General features: G+C 41.7%; 1 protein-coding gene across 2 annotated transcripts in view; it reads left to right on the forward strand.

The window, feature by feature from the left end:
- Positions 1-26,013, forward strand: part of LOC140481359 (palmitoyltransferase ZDHHC20-B-like) — a 123,138-nt gene that overhangs the window by 68,382 nt on the left and 28,743 nt on the right. For both annotated transcript variants that reach the window (XM_072577424.1, XM_072577425.1), the window contains exon 7: positions 7,634-7,754. In XM_072577424.1, the coding sequence (XP_072433525.1) occupies positions 7,634-7,754 (121 nt within the window). The remainder of the gene's footprint in view (positions 1-7,633; positions 7,755-26,013) is intronic.

Raw genomic sequence — 26,013 nt, forward strand, 5'->3', positions numbered from 1 at the left:
CCTACAGTGTGGAAACAGGCCCTTGGGTCCAATAAGTCCACACCGACTCTCCGAAGAGCAACCCACCCAGACACATTCCCCTACGTTCACCCCTGACTAATGCACCTAACATTAAGGGCAATTTAGCATGGCCAATTCACATCTTTGGACTGTGGGAGGAAACAGGAGCACCCGGGGGAAACCCACGCAGAACCCAGGAAGAATGTGCAAACTCACCACACACAGTTGCCGGAGGTGGGAATTGAACCCGGGTCCCTGGCGCTGTGAGGCAGCAGTGCTAACCACTGAACCACCGTGCCGCCCATAGCCAAGGTCTTTTTCCTGAGTAGGAGGAGTTTAAAGTGAGAGGGTGAGGGGTAATGTTTTCACAAAGAGGATGAAATGTGTATGGATCAAGCTGCCAGAGGAAGTGGTGGAGGTGGGTACAGTTACAACATTGAAAAGCCATCTGGCTAGATAGAAGAATAAGAAGGAAAATGGCCTAACTACTGGTAATTGGACTAGATCAGATTGGGATGTCTGGTCAGCATGCATGAGTTGGACCAAAGGTTATGTTTCTGTGCTGTGCTGTATGTCTGTGAGACTCTGTGATCTTCATTTCCACATTATTATTTGATTCCTGCCTCGACTGTACCCTTTGATTTCCTATATTGACCTAAGCATGATCTCATTCCACTACTCTTTAGATTAAAGTCTTCTCCTCTTCCTGAGCTATAGTGATTTGGGCCAAATACTGGCAAATGAGACTTGTTCAGAATGGGATGTCTGGTTGTTGAGGAAGAGTTAGACCGAAAGGTTTGTTTCCATGCAGTATGACTGTACATGGTTTGCTAGAACACTGGTTACAAACCATTTCAATGGTAAACCCATTAAATTAATGCCAGTATTCCATGAACTGGAACTCATTTCTCCCACACCAGTCTTTAATCTGGTAAAGTAATTTTGCTAATCTAATTAGTCCTTTGTAAATTGACACATGGCTCTGGTTATTATCTTTTAGGTTTTGCTGTTTAATTTGATGCCTCACTCTTCAAACTATTGAAGTAGAAACTCTTTCCTTGCCCTGCCTATGTTATTCGTACACACCTAAATGAACCACAAAACTGAATTCTCTCCATCCAGCTTGTTGTCCAGCCCCGGCCAGATACCCCAAAATGCTTGCGCCAGGTAGGCAACATACTTGCGCTTTTGCCTACACAGAACCATGCATATGTTCCCCGATATACTATCCTCTAGTAGCATTACATTTACTTTGCAGCCTTCTGCCTCATCCAAATGAGGCAGAAAGAACCTCAAATATGTTGGACAATTGCAAAGGCTGAGGCTTCTACACTCCTGTCCTCTAGGTCCCATTATCCTTCTCACTCAGTTATGCCTCCCCTTCCCCTGACCAAATCAGAAGACTTTATCTAAAGAGGTGTGATTTCCTTCTGGAACAAAATTTCCAGGCAACTTCCCCCTCCCCCCGGTACATTGGTGTTTACAACTTGAACTCAGTTGCAGCTGCTTGAGCTTTTAAATATTTTACTATAGAAATATTTGCACTGTATCAGACTGATATCCACAAGCCCCCATGTGGCAGCTGTTACACATCATCTATTCTGCCATCCATTAATTTTTTTTTAATTAACAATTTGAATGATCTTTTTAACTATGTTTAATTTTTAAATATTTTTTAACCTTCCTACCATTTGCTGTATTAATTTAATCCTTAGAAATAAAATACACCTTGACGACTTAATCACCAAAAAACTAGTTTCTTCCCGACAGTAGAGTAGGCTTTGATTTTGAACTGCCAGCCCTCTGCACCCGGATGTTCCTTTCACTCACTCTTCAAACTGGTGCTGACCACCTCTGGGTCTTTTTGCTTAAAAAAATGTGGAGTAAAATGGGAAAACAAATTAAAATGAAATACCTCTTTTAGAAAAAATGTGTTTGTAAAAATGGTCTCATTGCCATTCCTATACATTTCATTAATACTTAATCGTCTGGCCTATTCATGTTCCATATTCCTGGCTATCAGCCCCTTGAGCCTGTTCCACCATTTCAGAACATGACTGATCAATGACCTCACTGCCACATTCCTGTAATATTTCCATATTTCTTGAGATTAATTTCTTGAATTAACCTCCATCTGCCACTCCTTGACCCATTGGCCCATCTGATCAAGATCCCGTTTTAATATGAGGTAACTTTCTTCACTGTCCACTACACCTCCAATTTTTGTCATCTGCATTAATAACTACACTATTAATTTCTGTCTTGAACTATTTAGTGACTGAACCTCCACAGCCTCCTTGTGTCACGAATTCCAAAGGTATACCATCCCTTTCACCTCTGGCCTAATTGGCTTGCCTTTTATACTATTTCGTACTTTCATTTCTGTCTGCTGGTTCTGGATCCATAGTGTCATAGAGTTATACAGCATGGACACAGACCCTTCTGTCCAACTCATCCATGCTGACCTAGAAATCCTAAATTAATCTAGTTCCATTTGTGAGCACTTGTCTCATATCCCTCTAAACCTTTCCATACTCATGCACCCATCCAGCTGCCTTTTAAATGTTGTAATTATGCCAGCTTCCACCAGTTACTCTGGCTGCTTGCTCCATACACACACCACCCTTTGCGTGGTTGCCCCTTAGGCCCCTTTTAAATCTTTCCCTTCTCACCCTAAACCTATGCCCACTAGTTCTGGACTCCCACAACCCAGGGAAAAAAGACTTTGTCTATTTTACGTATCCATGCTGCTCATGATTTTATAAACTTCTGTAAGAACAGCCCTCGGCCTCTGACGCTCCCAGGGAAAACAGCCCCAGGTTATTTAGCCTCTCCCTGTAGCTCATACACTCCAATCCTGGCAATATCCTTGTAAATCTTTTCTGAACCCTTTCAAGCTGCACAACATCCTTCCTATAGGAGGAAGACAAGAATTGTACACAATATTCCGAAAGTGGCCTGACAAATGTCCTGTACAGCTGCAACATAACCTCCCAACTCCTATGCTCAGTGCTCTGACCAATAAAGGAATGCATACTAAAAGCCGCCTTCACTATCATATCAACCTGAGACTCCACTTTCAAGGAACTATGAAACTGCACTCCAAGGTCTCAGCAACATTCCCCAGGACCTACCATTAAGTGTATAAGTCCTGCTTTGATTTGCCTTTTCAAAATACAGCACCTCACATTTGTCTAAATTAACCTCCATCTGCCACTCCTTGACCCATTGGCCCATCTGATCAAGATCCCGTTTTAATATGAGGTATCTTTCTTCACTGTCCACTACACCTCCAATTTTTGTCATCTGCAAACTTACAAATTATACCTCCTATGTTCACATCCAAATCATTTATATAAATGATGAAAAACAGTGGACCCAGCACCAATCCTTGTGGCACACCACTGGTCACAGGCTTCCAGTCTGAAAAGGGCAATCCTCCTCCACCACTCTCTGTCTTCTACCTTCAAACAAGTTCTGTATCCAAATGGCTAGTTCTTCCTGTAGTCCATGTGATCTAACCTTGCTAACCAGTCTCCCATGAGGAACCTTGTTGAGCGCCTTACTGAAGTCCATGGAGATCACATCCACTGTTCTGCCCTCATCAATCCTCTTCGTTACTACTTCAAAAAAAACTCCATCAAGTTTGTGAGACATGATTTCCCTTGGATAAAACCAGGTTGACTATTCCTGATCAATCCTTGCCTATCCAAATACATATACATCCTGTTCCTCAGGATTCCTTCCAACAACTTGCCCACCACCAATGTCACACTCACCGGTCTCTAGTTCCCTGGCTTTTCCTTAACATCTTTATTAAATAGTGGCACCACAATAGCCAATCTCCTGACGTCCGGCACTTCATTTGTGACGATCGATTATCCACATATCTCAGCAAAGGTCCCAGCATTCATTTCCCTAGCTTCCCACAGAGTTTGAAGGTACATCTAATCGGATCCTGGGGATTTATCCTCCTTTGTGTTTTAAGACATCCAGCACCACATTTTTCAAGAAGTCACCATCTATTTCCTCACATTCTGTTATCTTCCATGTCCTCCTCCACAGTAAACACTGATGCAAAATACTTGTTTAGTACATCTCCCATCACCTGTCGCTCCACACAACGGCTACCTTGCTGATCTTTGAGAGGTCCTGTTCTCTCCATAGTTACCATTTTGTCCTTAATATATTTATAAAATCCCTTTGGATTCTTCTTAATCCTATTTCCCAAAGCAATCTCATGAACCCTTTTTGCCCTCCCAATTTCCCTCCTAAGTTTACTCCTACTGCCTTTATCCTCATCTAAGGATTCACTCAATTTCTACTTTTTATACGTGACATATCCTGCTTTCTTCTTGACCAGAACTTCAATTTCTCTAGCCATCCAGCATTCCCTACACCTACCAGCCTTGCATTTCATCCTAACAGGAACATACTGTCTCTGTACTCTCATTATCTCACTCGTGAACATAGAACAATACAGTGCAGAGCAGGCCCCTCAGCCCTTGATTTTGTGCCCACCTGTAAATTAATCTAAGCCCATCCCCCTACGCTCGCCCATCATCATCTATATGTTTATCCAAAGACTGTTTAAATGCCCCTAATGTGGCTGAGTTAACTACATTGACAGACAGGGCATTCCACACCCTTACCACTCTCTGAATAACGAACCTGCCTCTGACATCTGTCTTAAATGTATCATCCCTCAATTTGCAACTATGCCCCCTCATACAAGCCGACGTCACCATCCTAGGAAAAAGGCTCTCCATATCCATCCTATCTAGATGTCTGATCATCTTGTATGCCGCTATTAAATCCCCTCTTAGCTGCCTTCTCTCCAATGAGAATAGACCCAAGTCCCTCAGCCTTGCCTCATAAGACCTTTGCTCCAGACCAGGCAACATCCTGGTAAATCTTCTCTGCACCTTTTCCAATGCTTCCACATCCTTCCTGTAATGGGGGCGGCCAGAAGTGGACACAATATTCCAAGTGAGGCCACACTAGTGTTATGTACAGGTGCAGCATGGCATCACGGCTCCGGAACTCAATCCCTCTACCAATAAAACCTAACACACCGTATGCCGCCTTAACAGCATTATCAACCTGGGTGGCAACTTTCAGGGATCTATGAACATGGCCTCCAAGATCCCTCTGCACATCCACGCTACCAAGAATCTTTCCATTGACCCAGTATTCTGCTTTCCTGTTATTTTTCACCAAAGTGAATCACCTCACATTTATCAGCATTGAACTTCATTTTCCACCTCTCAGCGTAATTCTGCAGTTTATCCAAATCCTCCTGCAACCTTCAATGTTCTTCCAAACTGTCCTCCACTCCACTGACTTTAGTGTCATCTACAAAGTTGCTAAATGACAAACAGCAATGATCCCAAAACAGATCCTTGTGGCATACCACTAGTAACCAGACTTCGGGCTGAATATTTTCTATCAACCCACCACTCGTTGCCGCCTTACAGAAAGCCAGTTTCTAATCCAAACTGCTAAAATCATTTTCAATCCCTTGCCTCCACATTTTCTCCAATAGCCTACCATGTGGCACCTTACCAAAGGCTTTACTGAAGTCCAAGTACACCACATCAACTGCCATACCCTCATCCACATGCTTGGTCGCCGTCTCAAAAAACTCACATGAGACACAACCCGCCCTTGATGAAACCATGTTGACTAAGTCCAATCAAATAGTTGCTTGCTAGGTGATTATAAATCGTACCTGTTATAATCCTTTCCAAAACTTTTCCTACAACAGACATAAGACTCACTGGTCTATAATTACCTGGGTCATCTCTGCTGCCCTTCTTAAACAAGGGCACAACATTTACAATCCTCCAGTCCTGTGGTACTGAACCTGTAGATAATGACAACGCAAAGATCAAGGACAAAGACTCCGCTATCTCCTCCCTAGCTTTCCAGAGAATCCTTGGATAAATCCCATCCGGCCCAGGGGACTTTTAAATTCTCGAATGTGTGAAAGCAGATAACTCCTCCTTACTAACTTCAATCCTTTCTAGTCTAATAGCCCGTATCTCAGTCTTCTCGTGTACAATATTCTGCTTCCCAGCATCCCAATTTTGCAGCTGTCCCTTTACCTGTGAACATCTGCACCCAATCAATAACACTATCAACCTGGGTGGCAACCATCAAAATTGGCCTTCCTCCAATTTACTACTTGAACTTTTTGATTCTGTCTATCCTTTTCCATCGCTATTTTAAAACTAATAGAATTATGGTCACTGGCAGCAAAGTACTTCCTTACTTGCCCTGCCTTATTTGCCTAAAGTAGGTCAAGGTTTGCACCTTTTGTAGTCAGTACAACCACATATTGAATCAGAAAATTTTCTTGTACACACAATAAATTCCTCTCCATCTAAATCCTTAACACTATGGCAGTCCCAGTCTATGTTTGGAAAGTTAAAATCCCCTACCTTTACCGCTGCTCAGCGAATGTCTTTTCGGCGCTGTTCTGTCATTAAGAATTTTGAAAACTTCTATAGATTGTCTCTCGTTCATATAAGCTCCAGAGAATACCATCACAGTATCATTAATCTCTGCTCATAGAAATTAGAATCCCTACAATGTGGAAACAGGCCATTTGGCCCAACAAGTCCACACTGAACCCCCCCACCACCCAAAGAGTAACACACCCAGACTAATTTCCCTATCCTATAACTCTGCATTCCATGACTAATGCACCCAACCTACACATCCTGGAACACTATGGGGAATTTGGCATGGCTAATTCACCTGATCTGCACATTTTTGAACTGTGGGAGCATACCAGAATACTCGGAGGAAACCCACGCAGACTCTGGGAGAACGTGCAAACTGCACACAGGCAGTAACCCGAGACTGAAATCAAACCCTGCTGCTATTAGGCAGCAGCGCTAACCACTGGGCCACCGTCCCACTACCCCATGTATCAGACTGGTGAATGTCTGATGCGTTTTTTCTATGATAAGTATTTCCTTCCTTATGCAAAGTGACTAGAACTGCATAGACCAAGTGCAATCTCATCAATGTTCCATACAACTAAAATGCAACTTATTTGCTCCTGCATTAAAATCCTATTGCGATAAAGGTTAACATGCCATTCACCTTCTGAATTGCTTGCAGCAACTGCATGCTTGGTTTCAGTGACTTCTAAATGATAATTCCAAGATCCCTTTGGACAACACTTCCAACTGTTGAAGAAACATTGCACCGTTGCTTCCTCTTCCAAAGTAGATAACCTTACGTGTATCCACATTATATTCCATCAGTCATGCTCCTACCTGCTCACTCAGCCTCTCTAAATCTTGAAGCATCTTTGCATTCTAAGCAATTACTTTTCCAACAAGTTTTGTATAATCTGTAAACTTGGAAATATTACAAATGGTCCCCACTACCAAATTGTTGATAAAGATTGTGAACAATTGAGGTACACACAATGAATTTTTCAGTATCCCACTGGTCTCAGCCTGCAAACTCAAGCATGACCTATTGTGTTCAGAGATTAAAGTATGAATTAATGTAAACTATTTAGACCTATGGTAATGGATTATTGTAATAATTTGTAGTAAACTGATGAATGTAAGCACTCTGTATGACCTAATAACAGGCAAATGTTTCCTTTTAGGGTGAATAATTGTGTGGGATTTTCGAACTACAAATATTTTATGCTTTTTTTGGCATATTCTTTGTTATATTGTTTATTCATTGCGGCAACTGTGCTACAGTACTTCATCAAGTTTTGGACAGTAAGTTCATTTTTATTTTGATATTGCATGTTCTGTAGAAGATAAATATTTGAAGGTTGTTTTTATATCCAAAAAACTTTGAAATCTTGATAAGCTGTAGTTGGAACCCTAGTTATCCATAGTAACAGAGAATGCCCTTCCCTAAATTAAGATTAGTAAGTAATCAAAAGTCCTAAATTGTATTATCGATTGTTGTACCTCTTCTTGCATTCTCTCCAGCAATATTTACCTTAGCTCTCTCTAGCAGTAGACACTTTGTTTAACTTGCTGACATGTTCATCTTGCCTTGCAAGTTGTCAACAAAGACCCAAGATCGGAGCAAATTACTAAAGATGCTGGAATCTGTACTGAAAACAAAAAATGCTGGAGATCACAGCAGGTCAGACAGCATTTGTGGAGAGAAAGCAAGCTAACATTTCAAGTCTAGATGTCTCATCTGAGCTGTGATCTCCAGCATTTTTCATTTTCAGAAAGTTAGTTGATTACATTTGATTCTAGTGCCAACTGTTGATTTCTGGACAACAGAAATGTTTGTTGAATGTAGTTTATTGTCACACAATTCAATTTTTTATATTTGTTCATGAAATGTGGGCATGGTTGGCTAGGCCAGTATTTATTGCCCAGAATGCAGTTAAAACTCAAGCAAGTTGTTGTAGGTCTATAGTCACTTGTAAACCAAACCAGGTAAGGACAGCAGTTTATTTCCTTAAAGGACATTAATGAACCAGATGAGTTTTTCTTCACAATCAATAATGGTTTCATGGTCGTCATTATACTCGATTCTAAATTTCTATTGAATTTAAACTTCACCATCTGCCATGGTGGGATTTGAACCCATAACCCTAGAAGATTACCTGGGACTCTGAGTTTACTGATGGGTCAAATCTACAATCAGCAGCCTATAATGTTCAAAAAGCAACAGTCAAATTTAAAATGTAAACAGCCTTACTGTTTAACCATGCAACTTGCTAGTGTTTAAACAGGCTATATAAAGTCAGCAATTCTGCTGAAATAAGTGCTGTGGAGACTATTAATGGAATTGTTAGATTGGATGTGAATATGTAGAACCAATACCAGACATGGTTGGGTGGGGGGTATAGATATTTCATAATCAGCCTGTTCAGGTGTGTTACGACACATGATCTGAAGCAGGTGGAACTTGGACCAGGGTCTTCTGGCTCAAAGGCAGGAACACTACCACTGTGTCACCAGAGCCCAGCTTGGTGGGTATACTGTTGCAACATTGATCAGGTCCAGCTGTTTCATTTGGAGGTTGGGAGCTTAAAACTGAACACCTCTCAGAACAAATCTAGTTAAATGCAGCTGCAAACTTATGTAAGGCTTTTCCTGCAGCTAGTGGCAACATGGATATTTAAGGTTCTGTTGTGTTTGCAAAATTGATTGAATCAGTTCAGTTAGCGAGTTTGAGAAGACTTGTAGCTCAGGTTGAGGTTCTGGATGTCGGTTTGCTCACTGAGCTGGAAGGTTCATTTTCAGACGTTTCATCACCATACTAAGTAACATTATCAGTAAGCCTCCAGATGAAGCACTGGTGGCATGGCCCACTTTCTATTTGTGTTTAAGTTTCCTTGGGTTGGTGATTCCATTTCCTGTCGTGGCATCATTTCCTGTTCTTTTTCTCAGGAGGTGGTAAATGAGATCCAAGTCAATGTGTTTATTGATAGAGTTCCAGTTGGAATGCCATGCTTCTAGGAATTCTTGTGCGTGTCTCTGTTTGGCTTGCAAGGTAATGGATACCTTGCAAGAACTGTAACAAACACTACATTGGACAAACTAGTAGAGAACTAGCCACCAGGATATATGAACATCAACTAGCCACAAAAGGCCACGACCTAGTCTCACTAGTATCCTTACGTGCAGGTGAGGAAGGACACCACATCAACTGGGACAACACATCCATCCTAGGACAACACATCCATCCTAGGACAAGCCAAACAGAGACATGCAATGAGAAATGGGCCATGCTATCAGTGCTTCATCCAAAGGCTCACTGATGATGTTACCTAGTATGGTGATGAAACGTCTGAAAATGAACCTTCCAGCTCAGCAAGCAAACAGGCATCCACAATCAGTTCAGTATTTAAAATTTTATTGCCATTTTCCAAATGCTAATTTGCTTAATTACTTTGTATATTTTAGCATAATTTTAAAAATATAGCTCAAGTATTGATTTCTTTCATGATTGCACAGTTCAACCTGATAAACGCATGACCTATTAACATAGCTAATTGGCAAATATTTCTCATTTAACCCATTTAATTACGTAGAAGTTGTGCAGATACAACATGTACTAAAAGTATATTTTACATAAATTCCTCTCCTGATATTTACTGCTGGCCCTGAATTTACTGTATTTAATATAATTAATCAACTGGATAAGTAATAGTTTGCATTGGTTTAGTTATGGATCAATCTGAACCATACTGATCAATTTTAATGTTCACCAAGATGATGTTGATTGTAAAAACACTTCTTTTATACTTTTATACTTTATACTTTTAGGCATTCCAACGTCTTGCATAGAATGTATTTAAATCTCTCCTCTCCAACAATTTATCTTGATCCAAATTAATGAGCACCATAATGTGCTAGTATGATTGTTTTTGATGTATTAATCATACTTAAGATTGGATATTGCCACTGAATTATGGATTGTTTTAGTTCCCAGTAGGAATTGAAGTAAGACTGTTACTGTTATTTTATTTGGAATCAGCAGAAAGATCTTCATCCCATAACATGCACCTGGATACAGACCCAGTCCTAAAGATAAGCAGGTGCTAACTCACTCCTGCATTTAACCCTTTTGAATCAAGCATTTCAAACAATGGAACATATTGGAACTGCACATGGTTCTAGATTAGTTGATTAGGTATGCGTTTATCTGATGTTGCCTGTATTTAAAGGAAAGGTTCTGTAAATCTTGGTGTAAAAATTGTTTGACTTACATTTTGTCCTCTAAATATAGTGAGCGAGCAAGATTTTAGTACCTAATTGCCATTCATGCACTTTAAAATGTTTTTTAAATTTTGAAATATCTGAATTGTTAGGAGAATCTCATTTATATCACTTTCTGGGAAGATTTCTACAAGTCACTGTTGTTTACTGAAATATTTGGGACGCTGCTTTATGGGATTCGTATAAAAGTTTGACACAATTCCTAGCAAGTATTGGTTACCTCAAGTTTTTCCAAAATAGAAAATTGACTGCAAAATTGTGGAGTGTTTAGGGCCATTTTTCCATTGTTGTTTCTCCTGTTCACATATTTGAATGAAATAGCACTGAGCTGCATGTAGTGCTTAGCCTAGAATTTCTACAGTGTGAAAGGGCATTCAGTCCTATAGGGGTACTTCTCCGCTCAGGTCTGCCTTCTGTACACCTGTGCTGAATTACTCGATTTCTTTTACTATTTTTGGTATTTTCTCTGCTGTATCAGATTTTAAATTTGACTGGGTTACTGTGGACATGAGGCAAAAGCCAGGACTGCAAATGCTGGAAATCAGAGTCTAGATTAGAGTGGCAGTAGAAAAGCACAGCAGGTCAGGCAGCATCCGAGGAGCAGGAAAATCAACGTTTTGGGCAAAAGCCCTACTGTGGAGATGATGTGGTGTTGAATTTCACAATCCTGTAATCCAGCTGAATTATTCACTTGTGAGAAGAGGACCATCCCTGTACATCACAATCTCAGGAATGTCATAACAACTGAAGTGTGCTTTCAGGCATTGTATAATCCCAATGGTTATCATTAAAATCAGTTGGTTTACCTCCCAGTAGTCAAAATGATAGTCTACAATGACAAGATAATCATTTCTCTTCAAAACCACTCGACATGCTGACTTGGAAATATCTTGCTGTTAGATCAAAATCCTGGAATTCCTTTCTTAACAGCCTCTGGGTTGTAGCAATTCATAGAACATAGCAAAGTACAGCACAGAACAGACCCTTTGACCCACAATATTGTGCCACGCATTAATTCTAATGTAAAATAAAATAACTTAACCTGTGCACCCCTGAATTCACTGCTATCCATGTGCATGTCTAACATTTGCTTAAATGTCCCTAATGACTCTGCTTCTACCACCACCACTGGCAACGCATTCCATGTATTCACAACTTGCTGCATAAAGAACCTTCCTCTGATGTCCCCTCTATACCTTTCTCTTAAATCTTAAAGCTATGACCCCTCGTGGCAGCGAATCCTGCTCTGGGGAAAAGTCTCTGGCTATTGACTCTATCCATGCCTCTCATTACCTTATTACCTCTCTTCCTCCTCCTCTCCAGAGGAAAAAAGTCCAAGCTTAGTAAACCTCTCTTCGTAACACAAGCCCTCCATTCCAGGCAGCATCCTGGTAAACCTTCTTTGCACCCTCTTCAAAGCCTCCCTATCTTTCCTATAATAGGGCGACCAGAACTGGACACAATATTCCAAGTGTGGTCTCGCCAGGGACTTGTCGAGCTGCAACAAAACCTTGCAGCTCTTAAACTCGATCCCCCTGTTAAAGAAAGCCAAAGCACCATACGCTTTCTTAATAACCTTATCCTCCTGGATGGCAACTTTGTGGGATCTATGTACTTGAATGCCAAGATCCCTTTGTTCCTCCACACTGGCAAGAATCCTGTCTTTAATCCTATATTCAGCGTTTGAGTTCAACCTTCCAACATGCATCACTTCGCATTTATCCAAGTTGAACTCTATCTGCCATTTCTCAGCCCAGCTCTGCCTCCTGTCTATGTTGCGGTCCAGCCTGCAGTAGCCCTCGATATTATCAACGGCACCACCAACCTTTGTGTCATCTGCAAATTTACTAACCCACCCCTCAACATCCTCATCCAAGTCATTTATAAAAGCTGCAAAGAGCAGAGGCCCAAGAACAGAGCCCTGCGGGACCCAACTCATCACTGACCTCCAGGCAGAATACTTTCATCAACACCTACCCTCCTCTGCCTTCTGTCAGCCAACCAATTCTGAATTCAGACAGCCAAATCTCCCTGTATCCCATACCTCCTGACTTTATGAATGATCCTACCATTATCAAATGCCTTGCTGGAGTCCATATACACCACATCCACTGCACGACCTTCCTCGACCTGTCTTGTCACCACCTCAAAGAACTCAATAAGATTTGTGAGGCACGACCTGCCCCTCACAAAGCTATGCTGACTGCCTTTAATCACACTGTGCCTTTCCAAATAGTCATAAACCCTATCCCTCAGAATTCTTTCCAAAACCTTGCTGACCACAAACGTAAGGCTGACTGGTCTGTAATTGCCAGGGGTTTCCCTATTACTCTTCTTGAAAAGAGGAAGAGCATTTTCCTCCTTCCAATCTTCCGGTACAACTCCGGTGGAGAGTGAGGAAGCAAAGATCTTTGCCAGCGACTTAGCAACCTTTTTCCTTGCTTGCCGGAGCAGCCAAGGATAAATCTGGTCTGGGGACTCGTCAATCTTAATGTTTGCCAGAATTTCCAGCTCATCAACTTCTTCAGTCTTGATCTGTTCAAGCCGATATCCCATCTCAAGGTTCTCATTCACAACAAGGACCCTTTCCTTAGTGAAAACCAAAACAAAAACTCATTCAGGGCTTCTCCTAACTGCTCAGACTCCACACATAAGTTCCCTACGTTATTCCTGATTGGCTCTACCTTCTCCCTGATCATTCTCTTATTCCTCACGTATGAGTAAAATGCTTTTGGGTTCTCCCTAATCCTTAATGCCAAGCCATTTTTGTGTCCCCTTCTGGCTCTCCTCAGTCCATTTCTGAGCTCCTTTCTAGCAAGCCTGTAATACTCTAATAATGTGCTGGATCCTTGCTTCCTCCATCTTACGTACGCTGCCTCTTCCTTTTGATGAGAAGCTCCTCTATTCTCGTTATCCAAGGTTCCTTAATCTTATCTCCTCTTACCTGTTTCAAAGGAACAAATTCATGCATCACTTGCAACAACTCTTCCTTAAACAGTCTCCACATATCTGCTGTGCCTGTGGAACGATTGCTCCCAATCTGTGGTTCCCAACTCCTGTCGGATAGCATCGTAATTTCCTTTTGCCCAATAAAATATCTTCCCTTGGTAACTGTTCCTTTCCCTCTCCAAGGCTATGGTAAATGAGACAGTTGCGGTCACTGTCACCAAAGTTTTCTCCCACTGTGGGATCTGACACCTGTCCTGGCTCATTGCCGAGCTCCAAATCCAAAATGGCCTCTCCCCTTGTTGGCCTGCCTACATGCTGAATAAGGAAACCCTCCTGAACACACCTGACAAAAACGGCTCCATCCAAACCATCTGCACTAAGGAGGTTCCAGTCGATATTGGGAAAGTTGAAATCACCCATAACAACAACCCTGCTACATCTGCATTTTTCCATTTTGCCAGCCTATGAGTTCTTCAATCTCTCTACTGCTATTAGGAGATCTGTAGAAAACCCCAAATGATGTGGCTGTTCTCTTACTGTTCCTAACTTCCACCCATACTGACTCAGTAGACAAACCTTCCTCAACAACCTTCATTTCTGTAGGTGTGATGAACTCTCTGATTAGCAATGCTGCACCCTGTCCTTTTTCCACCTTCCCTGTTCTTTTTGAACTTTCTAAACCCTGGAACATCTAGCAACCATTCCTGCTCCTGTGAAACCCACGTCTCCATTATGGCCATAACATCATAGCCCCAAGTACTGACCCACGCTTCATTTCTGACACTCCTTGCGTTAAAGCAGACACACTTTAACCGATCCCTTTGTTTCATTAAGTAAGAAACCTTCCCGATAGATTCACTACATCCTGTCACTGCCCCATCTACAACTGCCCCCCTCTCAGATATGTAGCTCTGATTCCCATCCCCTTGCCAAACTAGTTTAACCCTCCCAAACCACATGAGCAAATCAGCCACCCAAGACATTTGTGCCCTCCAGTTCAGGCGCAACCCATCCTTCATGTACAGGTCTCGCCTTCCCCAGAAGGTGTCCCAATGGTCTCAGTATCTGAAGTCCTACCTTCCTGCACCAGCCTCGCAGTCATGTTTGCACCTAAATTGGAAGGGGACTAATATACTGGCAGGGAAATTTGCTAGAACTGCTTGGGAGGATTTAAACTAGTCAGGTGGGGTGTGGGACCCAGGGAGATAGTGAGGAAACAGATCTATCTGAGAAGGGTACAGCTGAGAACAGAGGTGAGTCAAATAGTCAGGGCAGGCAGGGACAAGGTAGGACTAATAAATTAAACTGCATTTATTTCAATGGAAGGGCCCAACAGGGAAGGCAGATGAACTCAGGGCATGGTTCGGAACATGGGACTGGGATATCATAGCAATTACGGAAACATGGCTCAGGGATGGGCAAGACTGGAACCTTCAGCTGCCAGGATACAAATGCTACAGGAAGGATAGAAAGGAAGGCAAGAGAGGAGGGGGAGTGGCATTTTTGATAAGGGATAGCATTACAGCTGTGCTGAGGGAGGATATTTCCAGAAATACATCCAGGGAAGTTATTTAGGTGGAACTGAGAAATAAGAAAGGGATGATCACCTTATTGGGATTGTATTTTAGACTCCCCAATAGTCAGAGGGAAATTGAGAAACAAATTTGTAAGTAGATCTTAGTTATCTGTAAGACTAATAGGGTAGTTATGTTAGGGGATTTTAACTTTCCAAACATCGACTGGGACTGCCATAGTTTTAAAGGTTTAGATGGAGAGGAATTTGTTAAGTGTGTACAAGACAATTTTCTGATTCAGTATGTGGATGTACCTACTAGAGAAGGTGCAAAACTTGACCTACTCTTGGGAAATAAGGCAGGTGACTGCGGTGTCAGTGGGGGAGCACTTTGGGGCCAGAGACCATAATTCTATTTGTTTTAAAATAGAAATGGAAAAGGATAGATCAGATCTAAAAGTTGAAGTTCTAAATTGGAGAAAGGCCAATTTTGACAGTATTAGGCAAGAACTTTTTGAAAGCTGATTGGAGGCAGATGTTTGCAAGTAAAGGGACGGCTGGAAAATGGGAAGCCTTCAGAAGTGAGATAACAAGAATCCAGAGAAAGTATATTCCAGTCAGGATGAAAGGGAAGGCTGCTAGGTATAGGGAATGCTGGATGACTAAAGAAATTGAGGGTTTGGTTAAGAAAAAGAAGGAAGCATTTGTCAGGTATAGACAGGATAGATCGAGTGAATCCTTAGAAGAGTATAAAGGAAGTAGGAGTATACTTAAGAGGGAAATCAGGAGAGCAAAATGGGGACATGAGATAGCTTTGGCAAATAGAATTAAGGAGAATCCAAAGGGTTTTTACAAATATATTAAGGACAAAAGGGTAACTAGGGAGAGAATAGGGCCCCTCAAAGATCAGCAAGGCGGCCTTTGTGTGGAGCTGCAGAAAATGAGGAGATACTAAATGAATATTTTGCATCAGTATTTACTGTGGAAAAGGATATGGAAGATATAGACTGTAGGCAAATAGATGGTGACATCTTGCAACATGTCCAGATTACAGAGGAGGAAGTGCTGGATGTCTTGAAACAGTTAAAAGTGGATAACTCCCCAAGACCTGATCAGGTGTCCCTGAGAACTCTGTGGGAAGCTAGAGAAGTGATTGCTTGGCCTCTAGCTGAGATATTTGTATCATCGATAGTCACAGGTGAGGTGCTGGAAGACTGGAGGTTGGCAAACCTGGTGCCACTGTTTAAGAAGGGCAGTAAAGACAAGCCGGAGAATTATAGACCAGTGAGTCTCACCTTGGTAGTGGGCAAGTTGTTGAAGGGAACCCTGAGGGACAGGAACAAACTCGCTACCACAGCCACATTTGCTTCTCCTTTTCCACCTATCCACTTCACCCTCTCCTCCTTGACCTATCACCTTCATCTCCTCCCCCACTCACCCATTGTACTCTATGCTACTCTCTCCCCACCCCCACCCTCCTCTAGCTTATCTCTCCATGCTTCAGGCTCACTGCCTTTATTCCTGATGAAGGGCTTTTGCCCGAAACGTCAATTTCGCTGCTCGTTGGATGCTGCCTGAACTGCTGTGCTCTTCCAGCACCACTAATCCAGCATGTATTTGGAAAGGCAAGGACTGATTTGGGATAGTCAACATGGCTTTGTGTGTGGGAAATCATGTCTCACCAACTTGATTGAGTTTTTTGAAGAAGTAACAAAGAAGATTGATGAGGGCAGAGCAGTGGATGTGATCTATATAGACTTCAGTAAGGTGTTCGACAAGGTTCCCCATGGGAGACTGATTAGCGAGGTTAGATCTCATGCAATACAGGGAGAACTAGCCATTTGGATGCAGAACTGGCTCAAAAGTAGAAGACAGAGGGTGGTGGTGGAGGGATGTTCTTCAGACTGGAGGCCTGTGACCAGTGCAGTGCCACAAGGATCAGTGCTGGGCTCACTGATTTTCATCATTTCCATAAATTATTTGAATATTAACATAGGAGATATAGTTAGTAAGTTTGCAGATGACACCAAAATTGGAGGTGTAGTTGGCAGCGAAGAGGGTTACCTCCGATTACAACAGGATCTGAACTAGATGGGCCAATGGGCTGAGAAGTGGCAGATGGGGTTTAATTCAGATAAATGCAAGATGCTGCATTTTGGGAAAGCAAATCTTAGCAGGACTTATACACTTAATGGTAAGGTCCTAGGGAGTGCTGTTGAACAAAGAGACCTTGGAGTGCAGGTTCATAGCTCCTTGAAAGTGGAGTCATAAATAGATAGGATAGTGAAGAAGGCATTTGGTATGCCTTCCTTTATTGGTCAGAGCATTGAGTACAGGAGTTGGGAGGTCATGTTGCAGCTGTACAGGACATTGGTTAGGCCAGTGTTGGCATATCGCGTGCAATTCTGGTCTCCTTCCTATCGGAGAGATGTTGTGAAACTTGAATGGGTTCAGAAAAGATTTACAAGGATGGTGCCAGGGTTGGAGGACCTGAGCTGCAGGGAGAGGTTGAACAGGCTGGGGCTGTTTTCCCTGGAGCGTCGGAGGCTGAGGTGTGACCTTATAGAGGTTTACAAAATTATGAGGAGCATGGATGGGATAAATAGACAGTCTTTTCCCTGGGGTCGGGGAGTCCAGAACTATAAGGTTTAATGTGAGAGGGGAAAGATATAAAAGAGACCTAAGGAGCAACTTTTTCACGCAGAGGGTGGTACTTGTATGGAATGAGCTGCCAGAGGATGTGGTGGAGGCTGGTACAATTGCAACCTTTAAGAGGCATTTGGATGGGTACATGAATAGGAAGGGTTTGGAGGGATATGGGCCAGGTGCTGGCAGGTGGGACTAGATTGGGTTGGAATATCTGGTCGGCATGGACAGGTTGGACCGAAGGGTCTGTTTCCATGCTGTACATCTCTATGACTCTGTGTTCAGCTGCATTCACTGACTGTTTCTCACCTCACTATCTCATGTCACCGGTAGCAAACTTGAGATCACTACTCTATTCATCCTGCTCTTCAGCTTCCAACCTAGCTCTCTGTGTCACTTTTCAGATCCTCAATCTCTGCTGTCTTTCCTTGCCGCTCTGTTCAAAAAAATTTGTTTTTTACTCACCTTCCCAGCAGTCCTCCGCTCTTCTCTCGCATCTCTCGATAAATGGAGGCCCCGATGCCTGAGATAAGTAGTTTAAACAGTTTCGCACACCTTCCCAGCAGTCCTCCGCTCCTCCCCCGCACTTCTCCACAAAAATTCAAGAAGACACTTCACCACTGTCTTCGCAAGGGCGGCGAAGGATGGGCAATAAATGCTGGTCCAGCCAGCTATATCCACGTTTCATGATTTTTTTGTTAACAATTCCTGTAAGATTAAAGGGATGAACTCCTCCTCCTGTAATGCCATGTATCATCAGTTGCTCTGTAGTTTACTTAGCTTTGTACTCCTTACAAACATGGCACTGGCTGACAGTGTTTGATTTAATTGTTTATGTTTGGCCAGTAAAGTAATTCTACTGCCTTTCTTAAACTTAACTAAACGTCGTGGTGGCTTGTATGGTTACACTTTGACATCTCTACACTCAGCTCCTTAGCGATCATGACTAATTTCCTTTGTACAATATACAACCTGAGGATATCAGTTCATCTCTGTATGCCCAGTATGCTCATTTCATCTCTGTATGACTAAGGGAGTGCCATTGGCTTTTAGGCTGTCCTTTCATCACTACTACTTGCACGACCTGGAGAGTTGCATCTTGTTAGGTGGGCTGTTAATTTGAGCAAGGTGGTTGTAATATTCAATGCCTGTGCTGAGCTGATGACTTCTAGAATATTTCAAGCTGCGGCTCCTTATTCGACCTGGAGGATTGTACACAAAACACCCTGTTTTCTTTGTAGGGAGTGTTGTTTTCGACAGTGTGTCTGTAATGTACATCTGTTTCCTTGCTGGTATCTCTGTAACCAGAGTAACATTCTTTGCAGACAAATACTTTGCTGTGGCTTTGTACCACTGTCTCTTCCAAGTGGTATTGATTTGAAAATGGTCATAAGCAAAGACAGTGGCCAGGTACTCTTTCCCGTCAGATCATAGTGTTGTTCTGTTTGTATTAATGCCGTGAATGCAAATGCAGTCAGTTTTCCATGCTGCGTTCCATTGATCCAAGTCCTGTCTTATTCTGCAAACTGACTTCTATCAAGGGATTTCAGCACTTGCTTTGCCACCCTCGTTACTTGATTTTAGTGAATGTTGTTTCAGGTTTCATGTCCCATTACCAGAGTATATGCTTGACAGTGAGTTGGTATATTGATTCGCACCCTGAAAACAAATTAGGGGCAACACCTTTGCTAAATACTTTGCTGAATGAATCCAGCAAATTGATGCACTACTTTTATATCTCTTAGCTCTACCAGCAATCTGTGAACCATCACTTTTTCATGATTTGTTTGAAGATCTTTTGGTGTCAGTACAGGACCGATGTACTTAACTTTGGGCATCTTTAATTGAATTTTTTTTATTCAGCCATTTTCACATGGTGAGCTCTGGCTAGCAGTCACACTAGATTTTGATTGTGGTCGGCAATGGCAGCTTCTGCTGAATTTCTGCATTCATGTGTGAGCTGATCATGCATATAGATTCCACTCCAGAAAGATCACTCACTGTCACGCTGTCTTTGTGGATACTCTTTAGGACATGTGGAAGTGCCAAGCAGCATGTGCAATAATCTTTACGTCCCAAATAATGTCCAGCAAGCAGTGAGAAAACTGCTGCTGTCATCCAATTTCACTTGCCAAAAACCGATCTTCACATCTCATGTTGAGTGAAGTTGTGGCATAATTCCTTCAATGGCTGCTATGAAGTGGTGAGTTTTCGTCAGAGATTCATTTCGATCCTTTGGGTCAATGCATGATCTCAGCTTTCCAGGCTATTTCACTACCACCATGCTGTTAATCAATTCTGTCAAAGTTGTCACTTCTTTGATTACTCCTTTCTTTTCCAGCTGTTATTTTATCTCTAAGGCTAACCTTGACAGCAGCTGGAATTTTCCTTGCCAGATGCTGATTTGGTGTCTCACTCTCATCTACTTCGAAGAGATGATCTTCTTCAGGAAGACTTCCTCCACCTGTAAGCACATCACATTTCTGTAAGATCTGTTCTGTAGTCAGTGATCTAATGTGCTGCAACACATTGAAAATCTCTTCTGGCATATTAAAAGTTTCCAATCCATGATTTGGACTTGCTCCAGCTGAGACGAGTGGCTTTTGCTTGACATCTATGATATAAAACTCAATCTTCTTCCTTGTCATTGCTTTGGGTATGCAGAGTAATCTGTCACCTGGTGCCATAACAAAGGAGCAGGAGTAAGCCATTCAACCCCTTGAGCCTGTTAAACTATCCAATGAGCTGATCTGTGGTCTAACTCCATAGACCTGTTGTTGTAATCCAAAGACAGAGGGTGGTGGTGGAGGGTTGTTTTTCAGACTGGAGACCTGTGACCAGTGGAGTGCTACAAGGACCGGTGCTGGGCCCTCTACTTTTTGTCATTTACATAAATGATTTGGATGCGAGCATAAGAGGTACAGTTAGTAAGTTTGCAGATGACACCAAAATTGGAGGTGTAGTGGACAGCGAAGAGGGTTATCTCAGATTACAACAGGATTTGGACCAGATGGGCCAATGGGCTGAGAAGCGGCAGATGGAGTTTAATTCAGATAAATGCGAGGTGCAGCATTTTGGGAAAGCAAATCTTAGCAGGACTTATATACTTAATGGTAAGGTCCTAGGGAGTGTTGCTGAACAAACAGACCTTGGAGTGCAGGTTCACAGCTCCTTGAAAGTGAGTAGATTGGATAGTGAAGGTGGTGTTTGGTATGCTTTCCTTTATTGGTCAGAGTATTGAGTACAGGAGTTGGGAGGTCATGTTGCGGCTGTACAGGACATTGGTTAGGCCATTGTTGGAATATTGCGGGCAATTCTGGTCTCCTTCCTATCGGAAAGATGTTATGAAACTTGAAAGGGTTCAGAAAAGATTTTTTTTTAGATTAGATTAGATTACTTACAGTGTGGAAACAGGCCCTTCGGCCCAACAAGTCCACACCGACCCGCCGAAGCGCAACCCACCCATACCCCTACATTTACCCCTTACCTAACACTACGGGCAATTTAGCATGGCCAATTCACCTGACCCACACATCTTTGGACTGTGGGAGGAAACCGGAGCACCCGGAGGAAACCCACGCAGACACTGGGAGAACATGCAAACTCCACACAGTCAGTCACCTGAGGCGGGAATTGAACCCGGGTCTCTGGCGCTGTGAGGCAGCAGTGCTAACCACTGTGCCACCGTGCTGCCCAAATTTACGAGGATGTTGCCGAGGTTGGAGGACCTGAGCTATAGAGAGAGGCTGAACAGGCTGGGGCTGTTTTCCCTGGAGCATCGGAGGCTGAGGCGTGACCTTATAGAGGTTTACAAAATTGAGGGGCATGGATAGGATAAATAGACAAAGTCTTTTCCCTGGTGTTGGGGAGTCCAGAACTAGAGGGCATAGGTTTAGGATGAGAGGGGAAAGATACAAAAGAGACTTAAGGGGCAACCTTTTCACGTAGAGGGTGTTATGTGTATGGAATGAGCTGCCAGGGGAAGTGGTGGAGGCTGGTACAATTGCAGCATTTAAAAGGCATTTGGATGGGTGTATGAATAGGAAGTGTTTGGAGAAATATGGGCCGGGTGCTGGCAGGTGGGACTAGATTGGGTTGGGATATCTGGTCGGCATGGATGGGTTGGACCGAAGGGTCTGTTTTCATGCTGTACATCTCTATGACTCTGTGACCTGCCTTTGGCCCCATATCCCTTCATACCTTGAAAAAACTTAGCAAGTCTGGCAGCATCTATAGAGGGAAAGCAGAGTTAATGTCTCTGACCAAGTGACCCTTCTTCAGAACTGATTGTAGCTAGGAAAATGTTGATACATAAGCTGAAGTTGGGGATGTGGGTGGATAAGAATAAACAGTCGATGGAGATGGACCACAGAGAAGGAGAACAATGGGTGCGCACACAAAGGAATGAGTAAGGGTCAACCTGGGAGAATCAATAGCTGCTAATGGGGACCATTAGCGGTCGACAACGGGTCGGTCGTGGTAGCAGTGCTGGAAAAGTACAGCTGTTCAGGCAGCGCCCAAGGAGCAGGAGAGTCGACGTTTTGAGCATGAGCTCTTCATCAGGATTTCCTGACTGGCTATGCTTTTCCAGCACCACACTTTTTGACTCTGATCTCCAGCATCTGCAGTCCTCACTTTCTCCTGGTAGTGGTAGCAGTCCATGTGATGGCAAAACCTGGTGTATAGGATAAGGCCATGGAAAGGCTGCTCACTTCCTAATGTTGTTGAATTTGATAATGAATCCTGAAGGCTGTAGGGTCGGCCAGCACAAAATGAGATTCTGCTCTTGCAGCTTGTGTTTTATTTTACTGGAGCACTTTAGCAATCCTGAGACAGAGTAGTTGGTCAGGGAACACAGTGCCATATTGCCTTTGCCTTTTTGATGTCCTCTCATATTTGAATCCTGTCCTTATTGTTCTGCCCTTTGTCTATTGGCATAATATAAAGTCTCATCTGTTCTGTTATGGATATACTCATGCTGCTGATTGACAACCTCAGCATTTCTCCACATAAATTACTTTTCTGAATGTAAGCTTCACCTCTCAGTAGAAATGTTCCGACTGCAAGACCTCTTGTCTTTCTTTAAATAGTCTTTTAGTTAATCAAATTCAAAGGTTTCTGTGAGTTGTATTAATGCAATGACATTGATCATTGGCCTCTTTCACCTTGGACTGTAATATTGAATGCTACTGTTTATAAGTTACATTAATTTGGGTTCAGAGGCCTTCAGGATTTCTGCATTTTTTTTCTGTGCTTCAGAGAGATTTAAGGATAGGATACGTTTTTGTGAGAGTCTCTCCTGAATAGTGATCAGAGTTGTCACTGCTCTAGCTGCTCTGTTAAAATTTGGTAATTTTGCCACTGCATGGAAAAACTACCAGTACTGTTTCATATTAGCTTGAAGAGGAACAATTGCAGTCACTGTGCTTCATCTGTTGCCTGCTGCTTTGTTCCTTTTCGATGTCTTTTAGTGGCAGTTTTCACAGCTCTGAACATTCCTGCATTTCTCTGTCTGGAGTGCAGCGCTTCAACATTCAATCTCGGCTTCATCTGAAACACCATGTCGAGAGTTCAGAGCAGTGCCATGTTGTCTGTACTGTCTCTTATTGAATTGACTGCGGGATACCAGCTACCAGTTGAGGTGACATGACTGCAGCATGACAGAAGGCACAGTAATATTGTATTGCACTTCTATCCCAAACAGGTACCTCCTTGGTTGCAGTTAGCAACTTATTTTTACTGGAGAGTTTTAAAAACAATCATTTTGAGAATTATTATTTTTAATTGTTTAAATTACATATTTCAAATTGGTTTCTTAGCCATTCAGCATATCAGCCAGATAAGATGTATAAGATCTGATTTTAGCTGTGTTCCTTTTATTTGCTATGAAATTAACATGACAGTGTTCAGGTGGTCAGTCGATTTGTTTTCTGAAGAGCTTGTTTTTGATTGTAAGTTGACATTTTATTTTGCTCTTGTTCCAGCTAAATGTTACTCTGCAGAATGTTTCTTTATTTCAGTAGTAATTGCTGTTCCAGCATTTCGTGGCGTTTCATTTCTGTTGGGATTCACTGAAAGAAGTGTCATAGCGTAGGTCACATGTAGAACATTTCATACGTTGTATCATTGTCTGTGACCAAGACATCAATTTTCTGAGGAGTGGTTTTGCTTTTTGTTTAAAAAGGCATGTGTAAAGGTATCCTTCACTTATCCATCATTCTTAAACTTGTTTTCTGAATTGTTTTAAGAATTTGTATTTTGTTTGCTTGTATCTGAGGAGTTGAAGCTTGTATCAGCAAAATTGGATGCTTTGATTTGGCTGGCATTTATTGTTAGGTTTATCAATGTATTTCTTACTAAAATGCATGAAAAAGCTTATTCATATTACGATATCTCAAGCATATATTTTAACTTAAATAGCAGGTTACCAATACTGATTTCTAGATATTTACTAATTAACCTGTTCAGAGGTATTATTGCACACTCCTGGGAGAGCTGGACTTGAACACAGGGCTTCTGGCTCAGAACCACTCCCATTGTGCCACATGAGTCCTAACATTGCATCTATCGACTTTTTTTTTCTGTTTCCAGTATAAAGATCTGTGAATTCTTGTGTTCCTTTCTTTAAAGTGCTTTAATTGAGATTATCCCTACATGTTTAATGACACTATCTATTAAGTGGAAATTTAAATTTAAAACATTATTTAAATATTGATGTATTGCTTTTGGCCATTAGGTACTAGCTAATTCCTTTATTGTATGAAGTCTGTGTCAACCTTTCCATTGCCATCTTCGTTGTTGTTCTCCTGATCTGTCATTCTAACAGGGTTACTGCAATATTATCCTTGTGCAAATTTGCAATGTTCAAATATTTTACAAATACCCTTGCATTTAAGCAAAATCCACATTCCATAGTGCATTAAAAGAAGAACCACATCACAAATTTTGCATTGAAAGTTAACTAAAGTCCCAGAAGGACGTAATCATTAAAAAGCAGGGATGAGTAAATGGAAAGATTGATTTTATAATGTGTTCCAAATCTAATGTTGATTTTTTTTAAAAAAACAGGTAAATAATCACCATTACCTTTCCTATTTAGAGGAAGTCTTATCAGTACTTGTGAGAAATTCTAAACCTGCGCAAAGAATATATATTAAGCAAATTTATTTAATCATGACTTAGTTGGAGTCCTTTGCACCCATTAACTGTTGGAGAAAAGTAAACTGAGATGGAGGAATTGCTAACTTAAGTACTCTGAATTAAATGTATCAAGTGTAATCAGTAACCAAGAACACAGGATCATTCATTTATCCATTGAACTAAGGATATGCCAATTCCATGACTAGCAATTTTGAGCATTAATTCCTCCTTCCTAACATTCCCACTATAATAGTTCTTCCATTTAAACTAGACATTTTGACATGAAGTACAGAAATATTGATATATTTACAGGTATGTGCGATTCTCAATGTATCTTTAAAAATGAGGCCATAGAATGTGTTCAGAGGAGGTGGTGCGCCTGTTATCTCAAAGGTCAATGGTTTCCTATTATGTGCAAAAATTGCCATTTTACATTTTTCAATTTGATAATGAAGATTATATTTTTCGGTCAGATATTGGAATCATGCCAGTGAAATATTTGAGGAATACTCTTTTTTTTTTATAAATGTTTCAGTTTGACAAGAATTGTTGATGGTGGGCAGTTCCTTAATCTTAATCAGTCTGCAGTATTAGGTAGAATTATCTCACTGAAATTCCTTTACAGTCTTTTGTACCAGAATTACAATCAAAGAAAATCATAAAAGCCTTAATATAAAATATTCAAATAAGTTAGAACAGCTGCATAGAGAAAATATGTACAGCCTATTTTTAATTTAGCCACTTTATTGGAAGTCTTCTCACCTAGCATCCAGCATACCACTCCTGAGTACTAGTAAGGTGTATGAAGTGAGTTTCAGGCAGATTTTTAACAAACCAGACATCGTCTCATTCAGAATTAATCAGAAGCCTCAAAGTACCCACAGTCATTCACTGGAATACCTTCATTTTTTTAGTGTGTAATACAAATATTGTCAACAGGGGAGGACTATAGGCTTACAGAAGTGGACATGACTGACATTGGTTTACGTAAAAACCCAAAGAATTGCGAACGCTGGAAATCAGAAACAAAAACAC

Source organism: Chiloscyllium punctatum, chromosome 9 (assembly GCF_047496795.1).
Source record: "Chiloscyllium punctatum isolate Juve2018m chromosome 9, sChiPun1.3, whole genome shotgun sequence".
Lineage (NCBI taxonomy): Eukaryota > Metazoa > Chordata > Chondrichthyes > Orectolobiformes > Hemiscylliidae > Chiloscyllium > Chiloscyllium punctatum.